The following is a 22,625-nucleotide window of genomic DNA, read 5'->3' as shown; positions in this document are numbered from 1 at the left end:
ATTAACCAATTGGATAGAACGTATTCAGAGTGTTCTTTTGCTTGGTTTTGGGGTTGTTATCAATGTAAAGTCATTTTTGGTTTTGCTTCTCCAAATAGTGATGTGTGAGGGTGGAGGTTGGAGTCACCTGATGGCCCTGATAGCATTATAGGTATAAGTTACTATCCAGACCTTTTCAAGTTTTTTTGAGATAGTAAAGGTTCTATCTCTCTGTGAAATGTGTGAGCTATCTGCCTACAGCTGTTTCATCCTCCATAGACCCCTACAATTCATAGAAAACCTGGCTTAAACCGGGAAATGTGTTGTCCTAGTATGTGCAATATCCAGTGGGAAGCTGCTCTGATCTTGCCTGGGAAGGATTCACTTTTAGTTCCATTTGTATGCTTACCAAAATCCTATTTCCAGCAGCCAGTTATTTCTCCAATCACTGTAAAATGTGGTTAGCCAGCTATTTGACTCAGCAGTTTAAAATATGGCAATAGTCTGGTTTCAGGATTACATATATTTTTCAGTACAAGTGAACACTTAGTTAGCTAAGTGAATCTGTCATGTACAAACATAGTATCGCTTCCTCTCTTTGAATTGCAAGGAAAAATTGTGGCTTTCTGGGTCTTCATATGTTCCATTTGATTAATTATTAGTAAATGATGATATGATTTCCAGTGATCTTAGAGGAAATGTGACAACTGGCCTGCTTTATCAGCTAGTAATTTTTAAAATCAATTTGGATGTTTGCAAAGTAAATTCAAATAGCTTCTAAAATATTAATTTTAAAAATATTTTTTCTTATGCTTCCTATCAATAAGTAATGCCACTTAATTTGTCTATGCTTTTAGCTGATTTACAGTGTCATGAACATGTAAAGATTATTTAACGAGATTTTGTAGAAGACTGCAACATGCATTAATTTTTACTTAATGCATGTGCTGTGACAATATGGCTAACATGAAAATATGGCTAATATGATCATTCTTGGTGCTCTTTAGGTAAACTGGTAAAAATAATCTCCTTTTATCATCAGAGTGAATGAAACATAACCTTTTCCATATTATGTATGTCAGTGGAGGGGGATGTATCACTTGGAGATTGCCTTACATTTTCCTACTTTGGTAGTTATGCTCAGCGTTCAGGGAGAGCTGAATATATGCCATGGGAACAGAAGCTGTCAGCAGAAGTCTGCATGTCATTTGGTGCCAGTTCTGGAAATAAGAAAAGAATTTTAAAATCTTTTCCTCTGGAATGAAGCAATATTTTAAAAGTGTGTATAAGTTAATAAACAAAATGGGATGAACCCAATTTTTCACTTCACAAATGAAATTAAATGCATTGCATTTTTTTAAGGGATTAAAAATCTTCTTATCTTTGTGTATATGAATGTTGGCATTCTGATTTTGCTCATCCTTTTCCAGTGGTAAAGGTAAGAGACAAGAACTGTGCACAGGCTCTCCTTTATTATCCTGATATGTCTCCTGGCATTTCTCTGGTATGAATTATGAAAACCCTAAGCCTATTTCACTGCTGCTCTGTGCACTTTCTTGTTCCATATTGAGGTGATCCATGTTCTGCAGTTGTTTATACCTGCTTGTCAAAATTGTTCTTGTTACTTTGCTTTTACCATTTCTGAACCTGAAGTTGACAGCAATTATTTTGCCAGTATTCACTAGGAAAGCTTTTAGCAAAAGGGAAATGCTGATTATAAAGTGTTTTAATTCAGAGAAAGAAGCTAAAATCCATGCACAGGAGACTTGATAAGAATGAACGTACCAAGACAACAAAATGAGTTCCCGCTGCTGTGGCAGATTGGGCTTCTTTCTGGGAAAGAAGCAGATTTCAGCCAAAGTGTACTTTTCCTTTTCAGTGGTTTTTCCACAAGAAGTTGCTTTGATATTCTTTGCCAAATCACTTGAGACTCAAATTTTTATTTTTATTTTAAAAAATGTGTATATATTTTTTTCTAAATTTTTTTTTCTTCTTCACTTTCAGTTCAGAAACTAGTTCTCTTTTCTGAATGCTGTAGTTGAAATGCTTCCACTCAATGTCCTGGAGTACAGCTGTTTGTACTTCAGACAAATGCTATTTCACATTCCTCAGGTGAGCTGTGTGACTGAGCACAGCTTTCCCTTTGATTCCTTTCCTTCAAACAGCCCTGCCCATCTTCCCAAGAAATGAGGCTGTTGTGCTGCCAGCAGGGAGGTGTTTTTTACTGTGGGAACCCAGGACATCCCTCTGGGTGTCCAGGACGGCCAAGACCCCGCCAGGGGCCTCAGAAGCCCTGGCATGGACCCCAAAACACCTGTGGGTTTGATTATGACCCGTGGAGCAAAGTACCAACTTTATATGAAGACCAGCAAGCCATAACAGTTTAGGTAGAATAGTAGTGAAGTTATCACGGGTTGAAAAAGTAGATTTTGGGGTTTCTAGAGTGGGGATTCAGGAGGCAAGATGGAGGGATCTGGATGTGTCCAGTCTTTCTTTCTTCTTCTTGGCCTCCATTTTCTTCTGTGATGTTGGCGCTTACAGATTGGTTTAGAGTAGAGGCTCACTGTCTAACATAGGTGGTAGGTATTGGAAAGTAATTGTAGACATTGTACACATAGTTTTTAGTATAAAGACATAACACCGCCCCAGGGGCAGGCAGAATGCCTCTGACTGTCATGCTGAGCAGACCTTGGCAAGACAGGAGACAGAATTTTATAGATAAGATACAATAAACAACCTTGAGACTAAGAAATGAAGAGCCCTGACTCCTTCTTCAAGCACCAGGCTGGGAAAAGAAACTTTCCAGATTTTCTTGGGGTGACTCTGAGCAGCTAGAGATCCCAACATTTTACACCCTCTCAATCCTTGCATAGCAGCTACATCCTTTATAGAAGTGTAAAATATGAGGTTATAAGATGTTATTCCATGATTTTCTGGTCAATGGCATTAGTTTTAGGAGTTAAACCTCTTCTGATGCCTGCTTACAGAGACAGTTGTAAGTAGCAAGGTCACCGACACAGTTTCCCCATGGTGACATTTTAGGCGGGTGAGGCCATCGTGGCACAGGCCTGCTGTTCTTCACTGTTCAGCAGTGCCTGTGTGCCCTGACTGTGCTGGTAATGGCACATCTTGAGTTAGGGCTGTGCTAATGGGTGTGCACTTCTGTAATGGCAGGAGCATCAGCATTACTGTCAGAGTGAAATAATGGTAGCAGAAAACCCATGAGGGCTGGGGTTCCTTAGCAGATCCTCCTTGGTTTCACCAATCTGAATGTGGCTGTTTGTGCATCTTCCCAGTGTCAGCCTCTACCTAAATGGAGTCCAATGTTTGCTTTTATTATGAACATGGTGATGATAAAGCAAAGTCAAAATAGTGAATGTACAAATTTCCACCCAGTAAATTGGTGCTGTGCATGCAGGGGTGGTGCTTAAGGCAGTTTCTGGGTGTTGAAATCGTAAACCCCCTTGGTGTTGCTTGTTCCTGTAGGACCCTTAAGGTTGTAGAACTGATTGATTTTGAGAGTTGTTGGATTCACAGCTGCTGGTATGACCTTAAACAGCTTCTAACAGTTGTCTAAATCCTGACAAAGATTGTGGTTACCCCCTGCTTTTTTTATAGGCATCTGGGTTTTGGTGGTTTGGTTTTTTTCCAAGAAGGTTTTGGCTTTGGCAAATAAGTTTGTGTTTTCTGCCTGGGTTTATCACTTCTCAGGGGAGAGCCTTGGCCTCTGAAGTGCATCAGTAGTCATATAAAGAAAAAGTTGTGTTGCTTATGGCTTTGGATGCTTCAATAATAGTGATGTGGTTGACTTAAGTTGAAATTTGAGCATTGTTTCTCTGATGTTACTTTGCTTCTGTTCACAGATCAATTAGAAAATTGATCAGTTTTATTTCTGCATTTGCCGTAGCAATGCTCTATGTGAGACTTAGTTACTTCTCTTCAACATCAGCTTTTCATTGAGATCTTCATTTAAATGTTGTTTTGAATTTGATTTCAAAAAATGATCTTGTAGCTCCCAATGAAATAAGTTAGAGCAATATCTACTTATCAAGGTGCTGGGTGTTTTGAAAAGTCATTTCTAAAATCTTTCATACTGCATGAATTCATGTTTACTTTTGAACTTAATCTCTTCAAATGTGCAGCAGTCCATTTTCCAAAGATGCTGTAAAAAGAAGAGTTAGTATTGTGTTGCTAAGCTATATAGAACAGCCTACAGAGAATTACTAAATCAGACTAATGTATGAAAATATTGCAGAGGATGACTGGGGAGCAATGAGGGAGCAATGAGGTTTAAAACCAGTGACTGAGTAGAGACTCACTGAGGAGCAACAGCTTGTTTCATTGTTTGGATAAGAAAACATTGCAACTGGAAAAAAACCTTTGGTAGATACAAACTGTATACTGTGATACACTTAATGTCCATGGAACAGACAGGTTAAGGTTTTCAGGCAAGTCTTGATGGTGTGGAACTCAGAGGGGGGTACTTTAGAACCTCTGTGTCTTTTAAGTGTAAATGCTTTATTCAGTCTTAATTCAGGTGTTCTTATTTGAGTACAATGCTGGCCTGTATGTGGAGAGGATGTCACAAGACCTTACAGTAAAATGAAGCATAAATATATGAAGAAATTCATTAATAGATTTTTTTTGGCTTTGTTTTTCTTTTTTTACATAATGCAGAATGGGAGGAGCAGTTAAATACTTAATGATGTTAGTCATGACAGAGTTTGATGGACAAGTGATGAAATTGCTTCTATTTCCACTGACAGATAAGAGGTTTTTTGACAGCTCTGTGGAGTTTGTTCTTTGTTAATGTGACAACAGTTCTAATGTAATTAAAATTATTCTTGAAGTGCTACATAGAAATTAATTTCAAAAGGAGAGGAAAGATACTAAGGTACTGTCTGCATGTTTAATTGTGCTAAGAAACTGTTCAATTTATTTTAAGTTCTGTTACCAAGTAATTTGTGCATTTTTATAATAAAAAGGTGAATATGTGCTTCAACAGACTTATCAAAATTGTGTTTTGGTTGATGGTTTTTTCTTTGCCATTCCTGTGAAATGAAAAATGTCAAGATCAGATCCAAACCTTATGCTGGTTACTGAATTTCTTGATTTTTTTTTTCTTTTTTAAATTTAGAATTTAATTATAGAGTGCAAATATTATACCTGCAGTAGCGTGAACTGCTCTTCCTTTGCTTTTGTTAGATACTGCGTTCCTTAAAAAATGTTAATTAAGTGGGTATGTACTGAAGTTAAGAACTAGATCACAAGATATGTAAAAAAGTATTTGGTCACAGTGACATGCCTTAAAATACTAGACATGGGAAAAGGAAGTAGAGTGTTTGAGGCAGCCACAAGTTTATGTTAAAAGGGACTGGCTTGAAACTTGTCACACAACAGTTTGGTTTCTTTTATGTTCTCAGCTGGGTGTCCAAGCCAAAGTCCTTGGCCCTTGTGCAGAAGGGGAAGTGCTACAATGCACTGCTCCTCATCTGCTGTGAACAGGCTAGAAATGCCATCTTTTAGGGAGAGCAAAAATATCTTACAGTCTGTTCAGTGAACTTGCTGTAGTGCTGCATTTTTGGTTCAAGTTTACTGATGTACTCTCTACTTACAGACCTTCAGAAAATGCAATACAACTTGAGAACATGTAGCCTCCAATTTATAGTTTCTGAAATGAGATGCTGTTTTGACTTTCTCTATAAAAGGCAGCTCTTTAGGATTCCTTCTGATATCTTCTATTTTTTTTTCTCCTACCCCTTAAGATCGTGCTGGAAGCATCAGTACTCTTGATTCTTTAGATTTTGCAAGATACTCTGATGATGGCAATAGAGAAACAGATGAAAGAGTAGCAGGTAAGTGTTCTATATGTTTTAGGAATCACAGAATGTTGATTTTTCTGTTTAACTTGTTGTTTCTAGCTTAAGTATATTTAAATTAACATTTCTGAAGGTGACAAGATTTCACTGAGGTGGTTTAACTAGTTGCTTGATGTTGGACACTTCTGCTGTAATTTCTGTAACTATTGAGGCAGGTGTGCTTGTGTATGATTCCAGATGTCACCAGTGCAGAAACACACAGTATACTTGAAAATTGTGCCCAGCCTTTGGCAATAGAACTGTATCCTGGTATTGCCTGCTGACTACTACTGTTGAGCTGAAACATTCACTAAATTACTCTACATAGTGGTCTGTTGCTACTAGATGGGTTAGAGCTTTCTGACATAAAGATCTATTGCAAGTCATCTCTTAGACATAGCCTTCATTGAGATCAAATAAGCACCTCCAAACCCAGAGCAAATTTGGGATTTACTCAGTTCCATAAATCTTCTTCACTATGAATCTTCATTGTAGTGCTTTTCTCTCCTGTTTGATTCCTTGATTGTATAAGGTTGGGGTTTTTGCCTTTTGTTCTGAGTCTTTGGCACTTTAATTTCAGGATCTATTACATCATCAACATCTCTTATGTTAGAAATTATTTTACTAACCACTTTTGCATGTGAGCCATGTTTCTCTGTCCAGGTTTTTTTTCCAAATTCATATAGTAAGTTATTCTCAGCTTCCACAGAGAAATCCATAAAAGCTCTCTAGAAATGGCTACAGAGCTCTCTTTACTTGCTGTCAGTTAGTAGTATTCAATATCCTGAGCTCATGGAAATTGTCCACGCTGTGACTTCTGCTCACATGGTTAAGCTTTATGAAACCTGAGGTGATGCAAGCTGCCATGTCTCTCTTCCACCCTATTGTCTCTACTCTGAAACACCAAGCAACGAAAAGGCTGACAAAACATAGTTCTGTAAAGGATTTTCATTCTGAAATTTCATCTCTGAGTCAGACTGAAATGGTGGGAAAATCTCATTTTTCTTACCCAGCCAGTGTTGCTGAGTTAAAGGACTGGATTAAATTCACAAACTCAAAGCAAATCCAGGTGTTTTGGTGTTCTGGTCTAGTACTATAGGAACTTAGTGTTCTTCAATTTGTATGGAAACTTATGGGTTCTTATTACTATTTAGCTACTCTCTTTTTCAATATACATAGTTCTTTTTAAGGAGGCAATGGTTGTAAATGGAAAGCTAATCTTCCCAAAAAAACGGTGTTTAAGGAGCCCAAGCCTTGCGAATTGTGTCCTGGAATGCAAGGAAGAAACAAGCAAAAATGCCAGTATTTTATTTATTTTTGGTTTTGTAAGAGATTTTTCCTAGTTCTAGTCAGTATTTCTTGGCAATAGTGTTACTGCGAGAGCTGGTTTGATTCTTGCTTGGAGCTGTCCTTAGAATTGGATTAGAGATGCTTTTAGAAAATATAGACCAGTCAGAATTGACATCCAATAGAACCAGAAATCTTCTGACAAAACATTAGTGACAAAATATTGGTTACTTCCAGTATGAAATTAATATAGCCTAAAATAAAGTGTTAAGTTTAGGTAAATAGTAAAATTGATCAATATTTTTGATAATTGCTATATAGTGATTGACTGCTGTCATATGTAATTGATGAGGAAATTGTATGTCAGGATATTTACAGTTGTGTGTTCCTTTAGAGATGTTTTTCAGAGTTCTTAAAAAATAACATAAGAACTTGAACGAAATAAGATTGAATATTATTTCTGGATGTTTTTAAAGACTGGAAGTTTTCAAAAATATTTTCTTTGTACTTAAACTTCTGGTTCAGTCATAATTGCTTAAAATATTTTGCCTCAGTCATGTTTAAAGCTATCTTCCTGAGCAATTGCAAAAACTGATAAGTATTTATTTTGTACATTAAGAAATTATGTCAACAGAGGTTTCAAAAATTTTGCATATCCAGTTCCTTCTTTAAACAAACTCTGGCTTATAACTTCTGCTTTTGAAGTTGTTCTTAGCTGCAAATGCACTTTGAAACCTAACTGGAAGTCCATCTTGCTTATTTATTTCTTCTAGAATTCTTTCTTTTCTGTTAATAGTTTTCATGTTTAGGAGATTAAAATTGTAATCTGTTGTGAAAGCCTGGGGCCATGAGCTAATAGCCATCTTTTTCTTCTGATAGTTCTGAAGATGAGGTTTGAGTCCTTTCTCTTTGTAAATGCCTTTCTCTTGCTCCTATCTTTGTTTTTTACTGTTTGGACAGAACACATGATTTCCATATCAGTTCCCTATCGTATCAAATGAAAGATAGGACATAAATGCACATAAGTCACTAAATGAAACTGCTGAACTGGTTCTGAGTCAAAAGGACTTTAAAATTGAGGTTATAACATACCCACTTTACAAATACTTTTGTATCTTGACAATGTTAGAAAGCCCCAAATGAAAAAATGTATACATATATCATCATCCAAAGCCACCATATTCCATTTGCCCATTATGCATAGTGTAGACTTAGCTGCCTTTTTTTTTTTTGTTTGTTTTAACAGTTCAAAAATTCCTGGAAATAATTGTATCAATTCTTGTTTGAAATTGATTTCAGTACTTAAAAGCTATTAGCCCACTTCATTCCATCTGGAATTAGAATTAAAATTTGGCCTAGAAGCAAGCATGTTTTGAAGAGTTGCTGAAAAGAGCTTTTCATTTGGGAAATCTACTGGAAGGGATCCGAGTTCCTTCTATAATATTATCACTTGCTTGACTGAAAAGATGCAAGTCACAGAAGCCAGTCAGGATGTGGAAAAGTATGACAAAACTAACTGCAATTTAGAAAACATAAATTTTCTTCTTTAGCTACCTGATCTTAATGAAAATGAGAGTTATGTAACAATTTGGATTATACATTTGTAATCCATTAGGAGATGAAACAAACCAAAATGCATCCTTACAGCTTGCAGTTTACTAGATGGAAACAACTTCTTCTCTAAGACTGGTAAATTTTGAATCCAAAGTCATGTATTAAGTGCTTGAAATAATTGCTCCTAGGATAGACTCAGTACTGAAGGATTTGTTAGGGGTAGTAGACCTCCTCCAAATACTCATAATTTCCAGAAAGCAGCTAGAGAGTGGAAAACCTGCTCCCTTCCTGTGTAATAAGGATATATCTAACTTGAATACCACAGGATTTGTTTAAAATAGGCTGCCTCACATTCAGTCTAAGGAATTGAATCTTCTGCCACATCTTAAATTTCCCATGGTCTAAACCCCCTACTTTGCATAATTCAAAATGTTTATTATTGCTAACCTGCCTTTGACATCAACTCAAAAGATGAGAATCTAATAATTTTTGAGAATTTAATAATTTTAAAAGCACATGCTGTGCTTTCAAAGATGATAAAATTAATTCTTATAATCAAACTCCATTTCAATCATATGTATTCTCAGATTTCCCTGTATTTGCATTGATTTCTAGCTAGTCTGTGGGCCTCTGATTAGAAAAATAAGATTTGAAAGGAGGGAACCAGTTCAAAAACCATTTATTTTTGAGAATTTAATTTATCTAGACTCAGGTTCACAGTTTCTGCTTTTTACAGAGCCTTTTTTGTGGTTTTTTAGTAGGCACTATTAAATTGTGCACACCAAAATCAGAGGAAAATCTTTTAAAAAATCAAACAAAACTTAAAAACAGAGCACAAAAGGCATCTGTAGTACAACAATCACTTGTTAACATTGTGTGTGTACTTTGTTCATCCCAAAAACAGATCAGGTTTTGTCTTCCCATTGCCTGTCTTAAGCCTGTCAAGGAGTTGTAAGCCTCCTAAATCTCCTTCCAGGTTGAAGGTTGTTCTTACAGAAGGTCTCCAGGGGCTGAAGCTGAAGACAAGTCTGCTGTAGTTCAGGTCTTCTCTGTAGGTGGTCCTGTCTCATTAGCTTCAAAACATTAATGAGGCTCCTGAGTCAAGTGTTGGCCTCCCACTATTAGAGTGACAAGTTCTCTGTTACTTGCTCATGAATCTTCTGCTGGTCTTTATTTTTGTACTGTGGTGGTCATATCTTGTGCTGAAGTACAGCTTTCTGATTTGGGGCTATTTGTGTTTTGTGCTGAAGTGTTTCACATTTCAAGGCTGCCTTTTTTCTTCCATCATCAACAGAAGAGCTTGTAAGAATATGAAAGTGCGGAAAGCTGGGTAAGCAAAGGGGCCCATGATACTTGAGAGGAAAACTATTTTTAAAAGAAATGTCCAAATGCCATATAGTGGCTTCACAACACAAAACTACCCTTCTACCATTATCTGAAGTACTGGGTACTTCACAGTGAAATATGCAAAAATCTGGCAAGGTATTCTAAATGTAGATGATAAAATTCTAGTGTAATTGGAAATACTACTGCTTACACAACACAAATGATGGATGATTTTAGAAGTACTGTTTATTTCCTCAACTTTTTGGCCTTGGTTCAACAAGACTGCTGTTCATGTAGATCTCAACTAGTCCAATCCCAGTTGTAGGTGGTTCTTTGTCGGTATCTATGATCCAATAACTTATGAAGTCATTAACAAATATGAGTCGATAGAATAAGACCCTTGAGAAATCTTAATTTTGAAATTTCAAAGCTCAGCAGACAAGCTACTCATTCCTGAAATGCAGTTCTCTTTTAAGTTAGCTTCATGAAAACTGAAACATTTAGAAATTGCTGATCTGAAAACCTTGGTCCAGTTACATCATTGCTTGCTTGAAAGATTCAACCATTGTAAGTCAGGCTTTGTAATTTTTTTCAGGATAGTAGCTGTAGTGATTAGAAACTTTTAATAACAAGAAAGCCATTTAAAAGCCATCACTTTTTGTTAAAAGAGCCACTGAAATTTGCATAGTTTTCTCCCCTAAGGCAAAGTAACTTGTTCAGAAATGCCCTTTCCTTGTAGGAAGATTACCCAACCTCAAGGCTCTAAATTTCTATTCTTTGCTTTCCTGGTGCAGAGGAATATCTGATTCTTTCCTTTCTTAGGCTGTCTGCAGCAAAACTTTTGTGCATTATTGTTAAGGAGTGTCAGCCCCTACACCAAGTGCTGGGAGTTGTATGTGTTATCAGCCTAGTCAAGGTGAACTTCAGCTTGGCTTGGTCAGTGCTTCTGAAGGTGTAGCTTCAGCTTTGTAACAGGAGAGGGGGGAGAGGCATCAGGTCATTTGTATTAAAAGTCAATAGTTCATAATGGTTACAAATAAAGGGGTTAAAAGGTTGCCTTTTTATGTAAGAGAATGCTATAGAATCAACAAATGGCAATTACTAATGTTGATTTCATTGGTAGATATGTTGAATTAAAAATCATTACATGTTTTGGCAGAAGGTCACATTTCAGTATAACTTAAAGAACTTTTAATTACAGTTTAACATTTGAGTGAGGTTAATGTTATAACTGTTTTCATGTATAATTGTATAAGCACCTATAAACTTCTTCAAATAAAAGCTACATTTGTGACTGAGTTGAAAGCATCAAGGTTTGTATGATGGCAATTATCATGGTGCCATTAGTAAGATTAGATGAGGTACAACTGTAACAATGCTGTGTTGTGGTGGGATTATGTGGCTGTTTTGACATGCTACCAAGGGACAGCTTCTCAAATATACTATGTCTAGAATCTTCTACTATGTAACAGAAACATGCAGCAGAGTAATCTACTTTTAAGGTTGAATGGATAAAGTCCTAAAGATTTCTAAGAATTGTCAGCATCGTCACAGTTCACTAAAATTCAATTCTTGCCGTCTGACATGGGTTTGTCTGACATGAGTTTTTTGGCTTTCTATGCCTTCAGACATGTCTTATTCCTATTTTCCTTAATTGGATTCCTGAGTTTTTATAGTTTGCATTGTTTTAAAACTTTTTTTATTATTTATATCATTCTAGTTCAGGGCACTCCTGATCTGCAACTGTTCTGGTCTTCGAAAATATTTTATAAGATTAAAATGATAACACATAGTTACTTCCATAAAAAAAATTCTTAATTTGAGTTCTTTAAAATTTTCAAAAAGTAACAAATTAGTATCTTACAACTGTGAATAAGTATCTCAAATGTAAGGAAGTGCTAAAATTAGGTACTTACTTTATCATGAGAGCGTTTTCTAACTTTGTTGCACAGAAGTATTTGCAGATCAGCATTGCTGAATACTAGAGAGATTTTACATATTTTATCCATTGTATCCTCAGTTGCGCTTTTGTATTGCTGCAGTAAAATTCTGTGCATCAAACAAGTTACTTTCATGTAGCAAATGTGGTGCATTGTAGTAACTCCTTCAGTTTTTATGCAGAACTGCAAACTGAGTGAATCTTTTTTCCATGAGTGCCAATTACCAAGAGTCTTAGTCACAGATGCTCAAAAGAGGAACTGGTTTTATTTGCAGCCTTCAGTAACATTTTTTACCAGCAAGAGCCAATGCAGTGTTTCTGCTGTGCATTTTGTTCTGTGTAAATATTTCAAAATGTCATGTTTAATTGTTTCCAGGCAGTGATTAAAGACCTCATTGAAACTTTCTTGTTAAAAGTCACTACAAAATTTTTCGGTTTTTTGGGAATAAAGTAGATATTAAATTATTCTAAATAGGTCATCTAACACTTCAGCGTGGTAGGTGTTCTGTGCTCATCTCTACTAGTTAAGAGTCCTTCCTTCTGGTAAATGTATATTTCAGTGTGATTAGATTAATCTGAGAATTAGTGGAATGCATGTATTTATCTGATCATCTCTTAAATAGGTTTGCTTAGATATTCCACATGTAAATGACTATTAAAAGAATATTTGCTATATGTTTTGCAAAGCTCCAGGGGGTTAAAATTTGAGGTCACTATATATGTATGACCTCAGCGTCAAATCATGAAATCCCAGTGCACACAAATCACCACTGGCCCTTTTTGGAGAAAACATTGGAACATGAGAAACAAATAAGAGTGACTAGGGAAGTGGAAAAGTGAATTAAAAGAGAGTGGAGAACGGGAATTAAGTATTTTTGAATTTAAAGCTGACTCTAGGTCTTTGAAAATCGATATAAACTTTCAAGAATAATGGTGCAAAGACTTTTTTCCTTTCAAGCTTTTTTTATAAGTACTGCAGAAGAGCTGCATTTGTTGTGTGTTTTTGGTGTTGTACATCTCTCTTCATTTGAATTCAGTGAACTGAATTTTTAAATAGAAATGTAAAATGACTTTTTTTTTTTTTAGTAAGATAAAGTATATTTCAAGATCTCCCATTTAAACTACTAAAATTTTGGTGTATGGTTTTATTTTCCAAATCAAGTCTGTGGTATCAATGGGACTGTAGATTCACTTCATGGTTTAAGCTTTGCTACATGGAGACAGCTTCCTCTGCTGCCACAACATACTTGTTTCGTTTAGATCTGTGCTCTTATTGCCCACATACTCCTCTTGCCCCCCCCAAAAAACCAAAACATTTGACAGCATCAGTTCCCAAATATTTTCCCAAAACCTTACAGCGAGTCCTTGTCAGACAGCTTGAAACTTTGATTTAGCTAAGCTAAAGCCAGTGAAACTATGGAAAATGTTCACCAGTTTGCTTTCAGACCAACTCTGCTGCATGTGTTCATAAGTTCCATAAAGATTGCATGCTTTGTGTTTAATACAAACAGTATCTTTTTTTTCACACCCATCCTTGCTTTTCATATTTTATTTTTGTTTCCCTTGCCTTGGTTGGATGCCTGTGTGTGTTTAATCCAAATCCCTGTCCAGTCCTGGAGTTTGAACTACGGAAAGCCAAGGAGACCATACAGGCCCTTCGAGCCAACCTGACTCAGGCTGCAGGTGGTGTACATAAACCTTTTCTTAAGTCTCTACTTTAAACAATGTAGAAGTAGCTGAGCTCGTCCTCTGTGAGAGAGTAAAATTTAGTTACTTCTTTTTTCCTCCCCAGAAAATGAAGTTCCTTTGCAGGAACGAAAAAATTATAAATCAAGTCCTGAAATTCAGGTAGGTGGCTGGTGATAAATGAACTTTGCATGGATTTTAGTATGAATATAACAAGCTTCCATAGTTGGGAGGAAGATAAACCAAAGATCTAGTGTGTTTTCTTTTTTTTTTCCAGGAGCCAATCAGACCTCTTGAGAAAAGAGCTCTAAACTTCCTAGTTAATGAATTTTTATTGAAGAATAGTTACAAGCTTACATCAATAACATTTTCAGATGAAAATCATGATCAGGTAAATTTCCTTGTGGGTTTGAGGTTTTTTGCACACCTGCTTTCCATATTGTGATCTTGTCATAAACTCAAGTGAACTTAAGTGGTTTCTCCTGTGCATGCAGTTTGCTTCATATATATGAGTACTCTAAAAGTTAAATATGTTAGTTAGCATTTTCATATATAAACCATGGTTTGAAAACACAGCTGTTTGAGCAGTAGTTTCCCAAAATTTGTAGGAAGTAGACAGAGTGCTTGCATTCTTTTAAAGGAAGCAAAAGAGGAAGTGAAATACTGTGAGTTAGATGTTTTCCTTGTATTCTGGTGTGACACACATTCACTTGAAGTCAAGGATCTGGATCTCAAATGTAATCTTTTCCTTAGATCCTATTCAGTTGACTTGTACAGGGATATACAATTTACTCATTGGTTGTCTTCTGGGGATATGTGTGTGTGTGAGAGAATACTTAATCACCTGTGGCATTGAGTACAGTATTGAATAAGCTCTTGGTAATAAGATGTTATCCTGGCTCTTTCCCAACATAGCTATGCTTTGATGCATTTTTCTTAAGATGATCAGTTTTATATCTCTGTTGGCTTACATTTGATGGCAAGAATGTTTGGAAGGTTCTAATTACATTCTGTTTCTGGGTAGACAAAGCACCCTGTAATATCAACACCCAATATGTATTCATCACAAAATGGGGATATTACCAGAAGAATTAAATATGGAATTTCATCCAGTTTTATGTCAAACTGGTCCTCCTAAACTTTTCCTACGTTTCATATCCTAATCTGTGGAACAAATAGGTTGTTAAATAGAATTTCTGAATCTTCCACCTCCACTGAATATTTGCACTTAACATCCAAATACTTGTGAGAATACAGACCCCAAAAAAGAAAAGATTAACAGTCTATTCTATTTGTGCTCTCGACTGAGAAGTTTTTGTTTTGTGAGACAATCAGCAAAAAGCAAAATTCTTAATTCCTAAAAGTAAATATAAACATACTGAAATTACTGTCTAGTAGACACATGTTTTTCTATGTTATTCATATAATTATTTGAGAAAATAATATTTCTTCAAAGAAATGTATGTGACCAGACTATGGAAAAAATAATAGTGAAGACTGGGAACAATAGGAAAAAAGTTTAAACCAATACTTTAAATTTAAAGTCGTTAAAGAGACCATCACAACTGCTGTGCAACAGTGCACAAACTTACTTGTATATACAGACATGAAATATTCTTGTGTTAATAGGATGATAAGATGTAAATGAGAAAAAGAAGAACCTGTTTGAGACAGGAGGCCCTTTTGTTGTTTGCACCTCACTATCAGACTTCTACAGAGCTGTTTAAGCTATATTAGACATCAGGAGGAAATTCTTCATGGGGATGTTAAATGTTGGAATGGAGTGCCCAGGGAGGTGATGGAGTCACTGTCCCTGGAAGTGTTCAAGAAATGACTGCATGTGGCACTTAGTGCTCTGGTCTTGTTCACATGGTGATGATCAGTCAAAGGTTGGACTTGATCTCAGAGGTGTTGTCCAGACTAAATGATTCTGTGATACTGTGCCTGTCTTCCCTAGGGAAATTAGACCTGCACTTGTCAGTGAAATGGGAACAAAACCAATATTTCTACCTTGTATCAGCTGCATTGGTTTCTGCTAGAATTTGAGCTACATTATTTCTGATTATAAAAAGTGTTCATGTCTTAGCAAAAGAGAAACTAACCTATGTGGTTGGAAAGGTACTCTCTCTAGTATGTTGCCTAGAGCTGCCTTTGTGGTCAAACTGCTTTGGTTCACAAATTGAATCCTTCCTCTACTATTGTTTCTTGCTGAGTTATTCTTCTATCTGATTTACTGCAATGCAGTCTTGATGTGATTATTTTGCTATTGCATCACCTGTGGTCAAATGAGGAAGAGAAAAGAAAAGAAAGTATATTATATACTTTAGTTTCTTTTATTCTTTTGAAGGATTTTGAACTTTGGGATGATGTAGGATTGAATATTCCAAAACCTCCTGACCTGTTACAACTGTACCGTGACTTTGGAAACCATCATGTTGCTGCAAGAGATGTGGTGGATGCATCGGTTGGTGTAGAGGATGACGAGTTAGAGGCTGACACTCCTATACTTGGGACCGTCCCTGTGTTTGAAACAGCACCACAGTCAATAGAAGTAAGACTGCACAGGAGAAATGTTGCAGCTGTTTGATGTACTGCTTAACTTTATCGTACTAAACTCTTCTGTTTCTGTCTTGTGTTTAGCAATGTTTAATAGTGCAAAAATTAGAAGATCAAATTAGTGTGTTAAACAGTGAGAAATGGTCTTTGATGGAACAAATCCAAAGACTTGAAAGGTACGTTCTTATCAACCTACTTGGCTCTTGATAAATGTTGGATAACTTTTCAATGTCTTTCTAACACATATATGGAACCATGACTTAGATATAGGAAATTACTGGGGATTCTTCAGGGCAGGGCAGTCTTTCCTTTTCAATACATAGTATTTGATGTAGAAAAAGGAAGAGACTTCAAACTGACTATTTCCCTTTATTACCCATACAATTTAATTTTGTAAACAATTTTATTCTTTCAATGTAACTTCTTTATTTCTTTGAAAACAATCACTTGTGATCTCTTTTACATAGTTTTTTTTTTCAATTAGCTTTATGTCACTCCTTAGTATGTACAGCTTGCAAGCACTGTCAGAAAGATGCTTGTTTTTACATCTGACGTCAACACAGTTCTGCTTTCTGAAGAGCGAGACTAGTAGACATGACAGTATCTTTAAAAACAGAAAAAAAAAAAAAAGATACTTAGAAGTTTTGAGCAACCATATCATTCTGTAAGCCATATCATTCCTCTTAAGAGGTGTACTGATGCAGCGTGTGGGAAAGTGCTTAAATTTTAAGTATCTTTATTGACTTGCATAGTTACCATTTCAAAGCCAGATAGGATAGTACATATTGATTCACCACTCCAGTATTTTATGTTTTGCGTCCTAGGTAGTGTTCTGTCTTGTAACAATTTGTGTCTCAGTGCTCAGATTTCAGCCAGAAGGAGATAAAACTGTTGTTACTGACTTGTTTCATTGATTCACTCACTCAGTGCAACATTTTTCCTGTTACTAATTATCTACTAAAATGCTCAATGAAACTAGTGCTTATTTGAACAGTGTGTGTGATCAAAGTTATTTGTTACAGGAATTCTTAAACATACATGAATTGAAGAATGTGTTGGGCTCTTCAGCATGTTGTCTTTGTTTCTGTGCTGCAGTGGTGTGATTTGAACAGCATATGAAAGCTACAAAAATATTTCATATTTTGCTTTTTCAGTGAAATAGATCTTCTCAAGAATGAAAACTTTTCTGTGTCAGCTGTTTATGGTGTAGCTACCCATCCTTCTTTAAAACAAGTGCCTCTCACAGTCTCAGAGGACAATGGACGGTACTTGGATATCAAGAGCTCTGAGAATGACAGTAAGCATGGAAACATTGAGGAAAAAAACCTTGCTTTATCAGCTGACATGGATTCAAGGACTTCTAAAGATGATATGCTAAATTCTGTGCCCTCTAAAGAGACAGAGAAACTGTCCTCATGTCCTCCATCATCTAAAGCTGCAGTCCACTTTGATAAACCTAATAGGTTAGTGATGAGTTGTAAACTGCATGATATTATTAAAAATTCTTGTGAAGTGAGTAGATATTTTTCTAACAGAGAAATTCTGCCAAATGAAGAGATCATTTGTGTCTTGAAGGCTAATAAAAGACTTAACATACCTCTAGGGTACAGTGCTGATATTTTTATGGTGTTCCTAATCGCCTCAGGAAGGAGTACATATGACAAACCTACTGTTTTAGTATTAAGTTGTAGAAATTCTTTTCCCTTTCTGCTTTTAAACCCAGCCCTGTTTGTTGGAACCAAAAAAATAGGTAAAATCAGAATAGTGAATGGGAAGACAAGAGAGTTCTGTTCTCTTTTAAGTTTTAATTTAATAATTCTCTTCTGCTTGAAGAGTTGGGAAATTTTTTTGCTTTTTCTCTGTAGATGTGTATAACTCTGCTAGAGAGCAGAACTATTTTTCATTTACTTATTTTGTAATTATCAGAAAGGTATCTAATGGCATACTGCTTTTTTGAGTTTTGATTTTGGGGCAAGCCTTCACTGGGTAGCTATGATTCATTTAACCAAGTTAGGGAATTCATGTTGTGTTATTACTTGGAGACTGAGTTTGCGATTGTAAGTGTTCTTGAGAAAGCCCTTTCAACCTGTACCTTTATAGTGAGAAGGAGAAGTGATTTGTTCATTAAGAGATAGATAAACCACTGTAGTCATCCGGAGTAACATGGACCACAAACATAATGAGAGTATGTACAACTTGTAATTGTTACCACTGCAGACAAAGATAAGCAAATAGCTCACCTTATGATCTTACTGTTGCTGTTTGTAGGGAAGCAGGCAGCCATCCTGCTTTGTCTTTTGTCCCTTAGCAAGCTTTTGCTGGTTTTGATACTGTAATTTGTTTCTGGAATTATCTTTCCATCTGAAAATACCAAGTAGAAATCTGTGTGACATTCTGTGCAGATGAAAAAATAAGTGCAAGCTTGTAGTGCGGTGGAGAAAAGGTACACCTGGAAAAAAGAAGTTGCTAACCCTGCTAGTAATTACCTTTTTTTACAAACCCTAAGAATCCTGCTTTTTCTGGATTTTCTGTACTTCTTGCACTAAGTTCGAAGGTCATTTTCATACTTTTTCATTGATATCTTAACTTTGAGAATTGGACAGAAGGAAAGATTTCTGAATGTAATACTTTTGAGTCACATAACAAATTTATTCTCTCTTAGTTGACTATACTAGTGTTTAACAGGAAAGTAAAACAGCTTAGATTTTTCTGGAAAGTGGTCAGTGGTTTGGTTGAACCTTTCCAGATTTTTTTCTTTTTAAAGTTTCTTTCATATCCTAGCTAAAATCCAGATATGTGTGGTCCACTACACAATACAAATATGTGTAGTAATCAATACTTCAAGCTGTTGCCATACACTTGTCTACCTACTTTCATTTGGCTTCTTGCAAGTTTCTTCTTGCTCAGATTAATGGTGAGTGCTGGGTGGCATTAAGTGCATGAATATTAAATTGATGGTTTGGGGATAGTGAGGGTGTATATCAAAACAGGATTAAATCACTGAGTGAGGAATGAGCTGTGTATTTCCAGTGGAATTTATGATGGTAGAGACTAGACGAGCAGCATTTGTTCTGCTGCTCACAGTTGTTTTAACTGCACCTAGATTTATTTGAAAAGTAGTTCAATGAAGCCGTGAATCCCCGTTGAGGTAAATTCACAAATCCCCTCAAATACAGTTCACTGCAGAAATAAATAATACATGCGTAATATGTAGCTATTTTTGTACTCTGCTTTGGGCTTAATATGTCAGCAAACGGTCAAAGGAAAGCATGTTTGATACAGTGTTTTATAGACCAGTATCTAGTGCTAAATTTTCTTCCTGGATTATGCCCTTGGTTTGTAATAATCCAGTAATTTTTCTCACTGAATAAATAGATTATTTGTTAAATTATTTGAGATCTGCAGGAGAAGCAGCACAATGGAAATGCTGGATATTTATTGATTTCGATCCACATTTATTTATAGAAGACAATTACTATCATTTATTCAGAATGTACTAAGGGTTAACAGCTAAGACTCTATCCTAAAAGGCAAGATCATTACTACTGTGAGTGTTTTCTTGGCATAAATCTTGCCCAGATGGGAAGAGAGAAGGGGAAGTGAGCCTGCCTTGTGTGCCTGCACTCAGAGCAGCTGTGCGTGCATGCTGGCAAATGAGGACATGACCATCATTGGAAAAATGCCTCAGTTAACAGATGGCAGTGCAAAGCACTAGCAGTGGTTTAGATAGACTGCACCACATGTGTTTATTCAACTGATTTGAGGTGTGTGGTAATTTGCACCAAATACAAGGTGTCTTCTGTGTACAGCAGTCCTGGCTTTTTGAATGAATTGGCTCTTCTGTCCTGGGGTTATATAGAATAGAACAGTAGTGCCTGGGCTTTTTATTCATTGTACTTTCTTATATTCGGACATCTTCACTGCTGGCATCTGTTGGCCCTTGAAGAGACTTGCCACTGACTTGTGTGCAAGAGGCCTTGGTCTTTTATTATTTTTGTTCAGTGTAGCCATCAAGGATTTTGTAAGACTTCATTAAGGAGAAGCTTTCTGGATCCAAGTATAGCCAGCAATTGTAAGAGGATCCACGCTGCCCAGAGCTTGCTGTTATTTGACCCACAGGGAAATTCAGTGACATATTGTCATACTTATTTTTCATTTCTACAAAGTGGGAATGGAACTTGCCCTTATGTAGGATTTTAATTAGGATTCCAAGTGGAAAAGGATCTGATTTTCTGTAGAATGAATGCCAGGTTGAAGGACAGACTGGGCAAAGGGCTGGCCAAGGCCTTGCCTCTGTGTTAATGTTAAGCTGCTGCTTTGCAATGCTTGCTAATGTTCTCCCAGTGTAAAAAAAGTCTACAGTCTTGAGTAGAGTCTATAAATCTGTCACTCAAGAATATTTTACAGCATAAGGACTAACATATTGTGAAAGAGATCTTTTACAACTTGCTACCGTTTAAGTAGTTTAGTAACTTTTTTGAAGTGAACCTTGCACAAAACCAAGCTGAATAGAATTAAAACAAGCTTCCTTCATTAAAATTTAAAATGTACTTCAAAAATCCATAGTGTTAAAAAAATTAAGCAATAAATAAAAATTCTTATTTATCATAATTTTCTAAATAGTGAGAAGAGGAAAACTGGTTTATTTATTGATGTCCTCTTGAATTAGTTCAAGTAATTGTAAGTAAGAGCTTTGATTCTTAATTGGCTTTTTCAGTTAGAAAAGGGTGAATGATTATGTATTTACTGTAAGAAGTATTATGTGTCAATCTATTAGATAAGAATGTATGTGTCTATTTTTGAGGGTTCAAAAGTGTTACCAATTTCCACATAAAAAATAAGAGTTGCCTCCTCTCAGTATCATTAGAGGACTCAAACAGCAGATGATGGAAATGGGTGAGATGCTTTCTGTGCATATTTTGGAAGACAAATGTTGTGTTTCTTCTTTAAACATAGTGGATGGGGCAGTGTTAGATTAGCATCTAAGTAAAAAGCCTGAGATAAGGCAGAGGAAGTTGTCATTACTGGAAATAATAGGGTGCTGCTGCTTGCCTGTTTGACGTAGTGGTCAGTAATTGTTTTCTGAGAACATTTCTGCCAAATTACCTTCTTCAGACACGGCTGTTTTGAAGCTTTTATCAGGGTTTGATATGGATGCTTAAGGCTTTAAGTAGCTTGGCTGCATTGGCTGGTGCTGGATGTGGCCATGAGGCAGTGCCTGTGCAGATGCACCCTGTAAAAGGGTTTAGACACCAGTTTAATATTGATTTTGAGCTTCTGGCAGCTTTTGAATCCAAAGTTAGATCCCAAAGTGGCAGTTGAGCAAACTCTATTTAACCCTGAAGCTCCTAACTTGACTGACTACTCAAATGCTTTTATGCAATTTGCAGAATCAGAGCATTAAGCAAAAATATTGTTTCATGTGATTTCTGTGCCCGCCCCACCCCGTTTGCATAGTTGTATGCTTCCTCTTGTATTGCCTAAGCTTCCTTTTCTTCATGACTTAGTCCTATTTTTGTCTGTGCAGCCGTTTGAAAGATGTTATATTTTTTGGAACTAAATCTAACTTCTTAATTAGGACACTCACATTTTTTTCTTGCTACAAACGAAACACTCTAAAAGTCAAAGATAATTTTAAAACTTCTGTAGTATGAAGCACTTAAACATGCATTCTGGGTGTCATTTTACCTAGCTGATTAAACCAGAGTGAAAGGACCTGCTTTATCATCTTTCTGATTTATGCTTTCTTCTCCCTCTCCCTTTTTGATGATATTTCAGGAAATTGTCACCAGCTTTCCATCAAGCACTACTGTCTTTCTGTCGGATGTCAGCAGACAGCCGTTTGGGATCAGAGGTATACTTCCAGTTGGCATAAACTAAAAGATCCTTCACTTTGCATGGCAGCAATAGTCAAACAAGTAATAATCGCTTTGATACAAGACATGGAAAGATGAATCTATGTGCATGAGAGTTAAGAAATAAATATATGTTCTTAGATTTTATGCTAAATATGAAACCTAGTGATAGAGGTGTAATTACTGGGAACTTTGAGTCTCTACTCACGCTTTTGAAATTGCTGACACATCAAAAACTTACAGCTTAATGTATGGGAATAAATTAAATACTGTTCTGGTAAGTGATCAGCCTGCTGCAATTTTTATTATTCCCTTCAAATGCTATTTTTCTGTTCCTGTGCTTATTAAAAAAGCAAACAAGCAACTTGGTTTTCTAGGTATCTCGAATTGCAGACAGTGAGAAAAGTGTCATGTTAATGCTGGGACGCTGCCTGCCTCATATAGTTCCTAATGTGCTGCTTGCAAAGCGAGAGGTGAGGAACCCTGAAATTTTACTCTTTTTTTTCATCACGCTATTTTGTTGTTAATTTTGAAGATGTTGTGTCTAATTTCATGGAAGTCTATTACTTGCAATCATGTTCTTAC

The 22,625-nt window shown here is 36.2% G+C and overlaps 1 protein-coding gene across 4 annotated transcripts in view; it reads left to right on the top strand.

Annotated features, from left to right (window-relative positions):
- The window catches only part of RELCH (RAB11 binding and LisH domain, coiled-coil and HEAT repeat containing), a 76,680-nt gene that overhangs the window by 10,982 nt on the left and 43,073 nt on the right, over positions 1–22,625 (top strand). For all 4 annotated transcript variants that reach the window (XM_059475939.1, XM_059475898.1, XM_059475914.1 and 1 more), the window contains exons 2-10: positions 5,745–5,834; positions 13,555–13,626; positions 13,736–13,791; positions 13,907–14,020; positions 15,977–16,180; positions 16,270–16,361; positions 17,340–17,648; positions 21,964–22,039; positions 22,418–22,513. In XM_059475939.1, the coding sequence (XP_059331922.1) occupies positions 5,745–5,834; positions 13,555–13,626; positions 13,736–13,791; positions 13,907–14,020; positions 15,977–16,180; positions 16,270–16,361; positions 17,340–17,648; positions 21,964–22,039; positions 22,418–22,513 (1,109 nt within the window). The remainder of the gene's footprint in view (positions 1–5,744; positions 5,835–13,554; positions 13,627–13,735; positions 13,792–13,906; positions 14,021–15,976; positions 16,181–16,269; positions 16,362–17,339; positions 17,649–21,963; positions 22,040–22,417; positions 22,514–22,625) is intronic.

The sequence above is a fragment of the Ammospiza nelsoni genome, chromosome 1 (assembly GCF_027579445.1).
Source record: "Ammospiza nelsoni isolate bAmmNel1 chromosome 1, bAmmNel1.pri, whole genome shotgun sequence".
NCBI lineage: Eukaryota > Metazoa > Chordata > Aves > Passeriformes > Passerellidae > Ammospiza > Ammospiza nelsoni.
This window is presented reverse-complemented; position numbering and strand designations above follow the sequence as displayed.